At 43.5% G+C, this 9,663-nt stretch overlaps 1 protein-coding gene across 1 annotated transcript; it reads right to left on the bottom strand.

Annotated features, from left to right (window-relative positions):
• Positions 1 to 1,665: 1,665 nt before the first annotated feature.
• LOC137915941 (phosphatase and actin regulator 2-like) lies at positions 1,666 to 8,546 on the bottom strand (the record flags this gene model as incomplete). Its single annotated transcript, XM_068759062.1, has 12 exons — positions 1,666 to 1,775; positions 2,087 to 2,225; positions 2,911 to 3,048; positions 3,426 to 3,487; positions 3,782 to 3,837; positions 4,088 to 4,244; positions 4,523 to 4,698; positions 4,930 to 5,443; positions 6,293 to 6,538; positions 7,523 to 7,663; positions 7,825 to 7,899; positions 8,364 to 8,546. Coding segments are annotated over 12 exons (1,997 nt in total), but the record flags the coding sequence as incomplete, so codon positions are not given.
• Between the last annotated feature and the right edge of the window lie 1,117 nt (positions 8,547 to 9,663).

Genomic DNA, 9,663 nt, shown 5'->3' with positions numbered 1-9,663 from the left:
CTTTAAGATTCTGGTAATTTAGCCAAACATTCTGGTTTTCATAAAAAAAAAAACAATCTCTGAATCACTATTTCATTTAGAAAATGCTAAATGAAATAGTGATTCAAACGACTGAACCTTCGCCAGCATGCTAACAAACCATTTAATTCAACTGTATCAGTACATTTGATTGAAAGCAAATCCTCCTGAGTGCAGTCAGGTTGTCGTGAAATCAATCCTGACTTGTAAAAGTTGAAACAATTTAACCCCGAAGCCATGGCTTTGTTTGACATAAAGACAATGAATAAGTTGTAATAGTTAGCCTATCTCAGTCAAATGGTTTAAGAAACGCCTCCCAGTGCCTCTTCATAAACGTCCTATTTGTTCAAAGTGTGCAAAAACTGAAACGTAAAGAGCAAGGCTAACTGCTTCCTACGATCCTAGTCTCCATGCCAGGATAAGGAAAATCATTTGCTGGCTGTAGCTTCATATTCAGCTCATAGAAAGCAGGTTCATTTAGAACACAAAACAAAAAAAGCAATGAAATGCAGTTTAAGACAGCGTATAATGGATGTGCTTGTTTTATCCACTCAGCATTCCAAATCCATTTTCTTATTTCATTTCCTAAAAAGTTGAAAAAGTCCTTTCCACAATCAACTTAATGACAAATGTACAGTTTGGGGATAAAAACCAATAAAACTGTTGAATATCGCAGATCTAAATTCAAGATGCACGTTAGAAAGAGGGCTAAAAAACCACTGCTGTACTTGTCAGCACTTTTATCACAGGCTTAGAGATTAAATTGTAAATGCATGTCAGAAGAAGTGGAATTCTTCTTTGACAGCTCATTCAATTGCTTCAACGGGGGGGGGGGGGGCTTTAAAGGAAGTCAAGAGAAACCAGGATTGTAAACTTTCAAATAAGGACACCATACAAAAGAAAAAATAAAAGAAAAAATCTTAAAATGAATAAAACAAAGTCAAGCTCTCCAAATGGCAAATCCAGCACTTCCTGATCAGAGGTTTGTGCTTAATAAGTGAACACGGGAAACATGAAGGTACGAGAGCATCAGGAGGCCTGCGGGCATCGTTATTAGAGCGTAAGGTCTGCACCAAAAATCTGCTTCAGATGTTGCTAATATAACACTTGCAGGTTAATCTAAATCTGCATACAAATATTTGACCTCACGTTCTATATCTCTTATGCTACGATGCCATCTAGTGGCAACATACTTGAAATATTCTCTAAAAAAATAAAGCAAATGGAATTCATATTCAACTCTTACAGGCAGATCGGAGCAGAAAATGACTGCTCTGACACATCACACGGGTGCTGACATCGGCTCCGGCAGCACCAGCCCTGTTTCCAGTCCTAGGAGGATGCCCCGTTTATACAGCCCTAAGGCAATTCATCAGAAGGCATATATAGGTAAGCACACAAAGTACGACTGAGCCACTAATACAAGGGTAAATCTTTCCATTTTTGTCTTTCCCGGAGCCTCACAGCAGGTTCTGGCTATCTGCAATAAATAAATGGTTCTAGTTAGAACCCTGTACACACAACTGTTCTAACTACAGATACGTGCAAATGTTTCACTGGGTCGCGTTCTTGACATACACCTGTAAGTGGCTCTATGGTCAGATATACATCAGGTGTGTGAGGACCTCAGAGCTAAGTGTGTGGAGGTTATGGATTGTAGAGAGAGAGAGAGCGAGCGAGCGCTGCGAGCTGCAGACCAGAGACCTCGTGGTTCCGGCTCCAAACCAGCGGTTGGGATCGCTCAGGGTCGGTGGAACCTGCAAACACAAACGCATCCGCTGTCGTTCATGAAAATACAATCGCAATGCAAGCAGCAGAATTGATCAAGCAACATTTAAAAAAGAAAATAGCTGTCAATGCATTTCAGGATATGACATGAGGAATGTAGCCATGGAAACCATGTTGCACAGATTTAATGGAATATAAAGCGAGTGAACCTGACCCAGCGTCAAAGGATAATGGTGCAATTTGCCTCTTAAATGTGGATGAAATGCGTTGGGGCGAACCAGAATAATCATTGTGAGTTAATCAACAGCCGGATAAAGTTGAGTTGAGTTATAGTTATTACTAATGAGGAATAACTGGAGGTCAGCGTTGGTGGTAAATGGTGGTGATGGACCGCTGGAGTACCTGGTGAAATGTTTGCTGTCTTCATGAACCTCCATCTCTTGGCTCTTAAACTCATTCAGCTCCTTACGAATGGCAGCCTGAGGGGCAATTCGCGTGCACGCACACACACACGCACACACACGCGCGTTAACACCATGATAAAATCAGGACAAGGCTGTTAAACACACACACACCTCCCTGTAAAACTCATGCATCACCCGGTCTAATCACGTCCGGTCCATGGCCTCTCATTTGGATTTATTGGGCTCTTTGAGTGTCCTTTCCATAAAAGATGTCCCCTCAGGGAACTACCCACAATTCATAGCTGTTTGTACTCTTTACGAAACTTGATTCGCAAACGTAATAATAATAGCACATTATTATTGTATTCAGAATTTTAGTTGCAAACATTCATGAAACAACTGGGTATGAAAAAGGATTAGATTGCCACAGATCACTGTGCCTGACATATGTTCTTGTAAATGACTGAACGGACTGAACGGGAGCCAATCCCGAAAGCCAAAATTTACATGGAGGCCATTATAGGATCAGATTAAATCCAAGAGTTGGAAATGAAGTACTTAACAATGAAATGTGGGCATAATGCTCGAGTACCCACCTGTTGCCACTGATAAATATGTTTATAATGTATATATATATATATATATAAATCCTAACCCTAACTCTAAATCAACAAGCTGAAACAAACAGACAAACAGACAAACAGACCCAATTGCAATACCCTCGCCTCCCCTTCGGCGAGGGTAATTAAACCGAGCTCACCTTGTCAGCGGGAGTGAGCCGAGTCCAGGGTTTGTCCGCCCGTCTGTCATAATCCTTGGCATCAGTCACCTCCACATACTCATTGAAACGCAGGATCCTGCGAGCGACGAGCTCTGCCACCGTCGGCCTCACGCTCAGCTACGCAGACACACGCGTGACAAGAGTGGGAGACAAAAGACGACAGAGACTAAGATTAGAGATTAAGAGACACACATCAAACATTTAGAATATTAATTCACTGTCTACCGCAGTGTATGCGTGCTTATTATTGCAGCCTTTAACAACCATGTTAAAATATTTCTATGATACAAATGCTGCTTTTAATCACAAAGGACAAAGAAAAAGAGACAGAAATGTCTGTCAACTGACAGAAAAGTCCATCTAGTTCCAGTAGATGGTGCTAATCTCTCCGTGCGAAGTCGTTTCTCAGCACCTAAAATGACTCCACCTCCAAATACATGACGAGTGTGTGTGTGTGTGTGGGGGGGGGTTTAAGGAGTTGATGTTTACACTACCTTTCTGGAGAGTCTCCTTTTAATCTCTTGCATCGCTTTTTGCTCCTCTGCCTCATTTTTTTCTGCAAGCAGAGAACAAACTGGGTCATATCACACTTTTCGTGTCTGTAAAAAGCTCCCGCCTCTGCTTCGAACTCAAGACGTGATTCGCCTCCTACAGCCTGCTGTAACCTACGCGGTGAAACGCACTTTTTACTGCCATCTACACACATCCCCCACCATGTGTCCAATGAAGCGGTGAAACCAATGCTATGCACACTGTGCATTTCAAGCTTGTAAGAAGTTAACCAAAATTATTATAAATAAAATTTAAATTGAATACAATTGTCCGGTCATAAAACAAATGCCAGACTTACGCTTCAGGATGTTTCTCTGCTCGAGCTCCTCTGTGGTTGGTCTTTGACTCAAGCGCCTGAAAAGAGCAAACTTTGTTCACCTTTCTGCAAACAGGAAGTTGTCTCAACATTAAGCGGACTGCTGCAGAAAAACATCGCCAGTTACCACGGCAAAGTCTGCAAAAAGAGATGACTAGAGGCTTATTCAAATGCGTGAATACTTTCTGCCTCTTTTGATATAAGAGTCCAAACTAACCTCCTTCGCAGATTTCTGCTGTATATCTTTTGCAGGACTGTGTGTGTACTGTTTATATATAGAGTGTGTACCTGACCAGTTTGGAGCCTATCTGCTGGCGGAGCTCGAGTCTCTCCGTCTCGGAGCTTCTTGGCAGAATGTTTTTCTCCTCCAGCTCTTTTTTGCTGGGTCGATTCCTCAGTTTGATGTTCAGGGTATCTCGTCGGCGGATCTTCATCGCCAAAGAGCCTGGAGACCCAACAATGAGGACCATTCAGAGACGTCACCGGGCCTTAAAGCATCCTTCATGCAGATGAGACTCTCTTTCATTTTTTTTTTGTCACTGGACACAGAGCTTTGCCAAACTGGAACGCCCGAATCACCACCACCATCATCATCATCATCATCATCACGCCACAACTGATGATGTGTGGTCATGAGGACCTCATCTAAAATGTCAGTGTGAGTTCTGAGGCATGCTGGGCCTTTGCCGCTTACTGTGTGATGCGTACAAAACTAATGCATACTGGTTGTGTATTCATCTTCCTCCTCTTCTTCTTCCTCGTCACGGTAGAGGATCGGGCCGTCAGAGTCAGAGTCACTCGTCTGGCTGTCTCTCGGCCTATCGGGGATCACCGTCACCTCGACCTGATGTGTGTTCACACTGAGGCCGTGCGACTTTTCAGCCTCGACCTCTGTTGACCTAAAGAGAGCAAAGACAGAATTTGTGATTTTCTTTTTTTTAAATCAGATTTATATAGCTGTTTCCACCAATATTTTTCAATACTGCCCACAAACAAAATGAATCAGATCGCTGCTATATTTAAGCGTTTCAGTTCTCACCGCGGGACTCCAGTGTGACTGTGTAGACACCTAAATAAAACATAAGCGCTTGTAAAACACATAAAGTCTAATGCTTTGAGTGGATTTTTACCTCAGGCTGTTTTCCACAGCACATTCCTTTTCTCCTGTCTTTGTTTCTCCTGCTGCTCCAGGCCCTTCTGTTCTCTCCTGCTTCGCCCCCTCTGAGCTGCTGTCCTTGTCTCCTTCTGTGAAAGAAGTGTCCTCTACAGCCGTCTTACAACGTGAAGACAGGAGTTTGAGTTCAGGAGCCACATCTTCGTCTGTCTCCTCACCTGCAGCAGAGGCCTTGGGAGCAGATTTAGGAACTAGACCAGGTTCCTTTACCTGCTTTGATGAGGGAGACTTGGTATCTGAGGAAAGGGGCGAGGATTTTAAGTCCACAGGCCGGCTAGGAGCCTCGGTAGCGGTCTTTTGAGAAATGGCGGAAGAAAGGCGGGTGTCTGATTTCCAATTATTTTTTGCATCGGTTCCGCCATTCTGCGCTGCTCCTCCAGACTCCTTATTCGCACGAGAACGAAGGTTGGAAGCTGAGGCAGGAGTGGCTTTTGTCGTGCCACCCGTCTTCTTTGGATGGGAGGATTTAGCTGCACAGAGGTAATAGCAAAAAAAAAAACAAAGAAGGGAAGACCATTAGAACGATGCTCTAGATTTCCTCCACAATATGAGGACATGATGCAGGCCACAAAAGAAAAGGTTTTTCAAGCCAAATGAAGCCACAGTTAGAAATGTGAAAAGTCAAAGAAATATCAAAGACTGAGCAGCACACCGGCATCAAAAGAGGCCAAACTGACATTTGCAAACACAGTTTACATTCCTTTCTCTGTGCTCGAGCTCAGATGATCATTATTTATCTTTCCTGCAGAATGATGTTCCGTGTTCCCCGTTGACGAGATGTGTGCTCATGTTCAAGCCTTCAGCTTGAAGATAAATGTGGGACGCTGTTCAAAGTTTGTGTCTAAATGCCGAGGCAAAGCAATGTGATTGGCTGCATGAAAAGAAGTTCAACAACTTTATTATACGTGGCCATTGGTGATTTTGTTTTTTACTTTCTTTGGCCACAGCATAAAGAGCAGCCGGTGTCGCACCCAACAGGCGAAGATGTGATTTTGGCTCCAGTTAACCAGAGTCTGTGCAGCGTTGTTGGGTAAAAGCTCTCTTGAACTTCTTTAAACCACAGTAACTCAGCAGAAAGTAAAAAAAACAAACTTTAGAAAAGACTGCATGACAATCACATGCACTACTCTGGGTCGTATGCTACTGAAGTACACGTGCACATGCACATGCACACACACACACACACACACACACAGGGTTTACAGATGACTTTGATGCATATTTAGTCTCTTCTCGCCTCAGTGATATCAGGGCAATTTCATGCAGACATGCATGATCTAAAAGCAAAACTGGCTACAGCACCAACTAGCTAAACTTACCGATTCCACGACTAGTGCTGTTACTGCCCCGCGCATTAGCTTTAGCTTGAGGGGACGAGCTTGCCTTGCCTGTAGTTTTAGCGGCCTTTTTAGCCCCAGACACAGCATCTCTGTGTCTGGTTGCGGCTGCAGCGCCACCTGCAGGTTTGGAAGAGGCGGGCAGAGTGGCACTTTGCGTTTTTTTTGTTTGAATATCTCGAGGTCGCGCCTGGTTTTCCGGGATGGGGGATTTAGTATCACGCTTTTCTGAGCAAATGAGAGGAATCGGGAGAGAAAGGTATGGCATTTAGAGGTTAACATACATCTGTGCAAAGAGATCTATAACAGGCAAGCAAAGAAGGAGAGACTGAAAGAGTAATATAGAAGGCTTGACATATGACACATACAGTATAGTGTAGGAATATCATATAGGAATTAAATCCACTGTGTAGCTTTTGGTAAAAAAAAAACAGAAAGCATAACCCCTTGGGCAGAGGTAAAAATAAATAAATAATTGCACTAAAGCAGCATCAGATGTGTGAACGAGCGCCTGTCTCCTGGGGGAGAGGGGCCATCCGGCGATGGCTATTGCTCATATCAGACCGTGAATGGCGGCCGCAGGCGGATATAATGGAAATATCTATTTGAACACATTTGACCCGGTCAGAGATCCCTCAGTGGTTTGTGGTGCCACAGCCAGAAGAAAAGACGATGGGTGGCTGCAGCCTGCAGCTCAAGTAAAGCAGCCGTCCATCAGACTAGATCCCCAACTCCCCCCCCCCAATAGTATCACAACTGCCTTTCTTTGGATCCATGACTAAGAGCTAAAGAGAACAAAGCTAAAGAAAACACGCATATTAGCACAGTCTTTCTCCTCTGGAAGGTCGACTCAAACTGAACCTATACCCGGGTAGACTCCGCCTTCGTTCGCCTCGGCTTCACTCGTGTGTTCGGACTCCAAAAAATCTGTTCGACTTCCAACGCATTTTCAACTCCGTTGTTTTGTTGGAGAACCGAGGTTCCACTGTACTTTCTAAGATTAAATCCAGAATTGCAGTTCACCAAAAGTAACTTGAACACTGTCTTTGTTGACACAATATTACTACTGTGGTTCAAGAATACATTCAGATACCAGAAGGATGCTACTGACATACAATCATTATGCTAAGACTGGAGACGAGGGGTTCTCTCCTCTTTAGCCTTTTTCCCTCAGGCTTAAGAAGCGTGTGCCTGACCTGACTCACAAATTACCTGTTTTGGTCTGAGTAACGACGGTCCCAGTGGCCTGTTCCTCCAACAGAGGTTCTGGAGACTCAATATGAACTTTGACCTCCTCTGATGTCACACTGGAGGTGGCATGGCCATTCAGATTTTCACTGCTTATCGTTTCATCTAAAAAGGATAGATTTCAATCATCAAAATGTAACCATTTAAGACAGCATTGAACTTAAATACCTGAAGGTAATAAATGCGGTCAGAAAAAAAGCAGCTCCATCTACGTTAACAGTGTCATTCTGGAGCAGTTTCTGAAATGGATAAACCATTAGACAAACCTTGGTCAGAGATAAGAACTCCTTTCTTGATGAGCTCCTCCCTCGTTTGTCTGGTGGAGATTTTTCTTTCCAAAACTGAAAGATGAACACGGCGGTCATTGAGTGATTGAAGGGAGGGACTTTACTAGCTCTTCCTTTGTGCGGTGTTCTACCGACACTCATTCAATGGCGCAAGAATCCACAAAAGCGTGGCAAAACAGTTCCAATGCGCTTTTTTGCAAAATCGTGTTGTGGTACGTTTGGTGGGTTTAGAGAAAAACAGCTCGAGAGGGAATCGATCTGCTTTGCTCGCAATGAGATAGTTACGCATCCGAGTCACGCGCGATGCGGCTCACGCGGCTGGAAAGATCAGTCACTCAATTAGTTGATCCAATAAACGACCGTTTAGATTTCAGCTTTTATAATGTGAAGATGTGCTTTTCTTTGCCATGTATGTTCCTTAAACAGAGAAAGTTAAAAGGCAGCTGTGGGCTTTACACACACACACACACACACACACACACACTGATGATGACTTGTTCATACACACACACACAAACCTTTGGACAGATCCTGGAACTTGTCACTGGTCTTCTTCTTCCTCCACTTCCAGGGTTTGAAGAGTTTTCCGAGCGATGACAGCTTCCCTCGCTGCTGCCGCGATGCGTGGGAATTCTGTGTGTCGGCGGCGCCGTCCACAACGACATCACAGCTGGCCAGCGAGGATTTCTCCGGCCCGTCGACTGGAAAACACACGATGAATTATATCTGTTAATATGCGGTGTTATATGAGATAAATACCATTCAGAATATTCAATTTGTGTGTGTGTGTGTGCATTGTTTCCTTTTTTTAAGGAAACAATGCAGCCTTTTCTCTATTCTAAGAAGCTTATGAAGTAACAGGCTGTAGTCAGCAAAAAAATATACACATATATCTCAGATTTCACACGGACCAAAGTTGAAATCTCAGCAAAATTGGCAGGATGAAGAAGGAAGGAATAATTATCAAGGCAGGACTAGAAAACTAGCCTGAAAACCACTGCTTGGAAAGAAAGGGAAACAACAATATTTTCTCACTGTGCTTATCTGCTGGAATAAATCCCTATCTCTACCGTCAGCTCGACTGAAAACACAGTGCAGATCCCGCTGCTGACCGTCTGGTGCTCAATTTGTCCTAATGTTGGACATGAGGTGAAGCTAATGTGCATAATCTGCCTCTGACTGCTGCTTGATGGGGATCACAGATCTATGTATTGTTCCAGTAAGAGAGAAAAGACAAAAACCCTGTTCCATCTCAGCGGTGGGGATCGTCTAATGAAAAGTCTGATTAAAAGAAGTGAAGTAGTATAAAAGTATAAAAGAAGAAGGGAAGAGAAAGACGGGAAAGTGCAGTTTAGACCCAAGACACCAATCTAGTTCCTTATTTCAGGCACACACACGCACACACACACACACACACACACGTCCTGTTCCTGCATTGATATCAAATCGCTAGAGTAGGTGGATTTCAGCAGCTGCCTGGCGCAGCAAATAATGGCAAAATCAGTGACAGTGATAATAACCACCATTAAACCACCTATTTAGCCTCTCATGGGAAACTAATGGGGACGGTGGATGAAGCTAAAGCTTGAAAGGCAAAGAAAGAGCAGCCAAAGAAAGACTACTGTTTGGTTTTTAGAGAACAGGAACGGAAAGGGAGAGACGGAACAGTCTGGTGTGACACTATGACTGCAGATTAATACAAGTCATGTAGTAATACAGGAAATGTCACAATCTCGATCTTTTGCAGAAAGTGCAATTTGTTTTCTCAGTTCTGAATACTCAGACGTAAACTTGCTTTGGAATGTCTGAATATGCAAT

Source organism: Brachionichthys hirsutus, unplaced genomic scaffold (genome assembly GCF_040956055.1).
Source record: "Brachionichthys hirsutus isolate HB-005 unplaced genomic scaffold, CSIRO-AGI_Bhir_v1 contig_808, whole genome shotgun sequence".
Classification (NCBI taxonomy): domain Eukaryota; kingdom Metazoa; phylum Chordata; class Actinopteri; order Lophiiformes; family Brachionichthyidae; genus Brachionichthys; species Brachionichthys hirsutus.
This window is presented reverse-complemented; position numbering and strand designations above follow the sequence as displayed.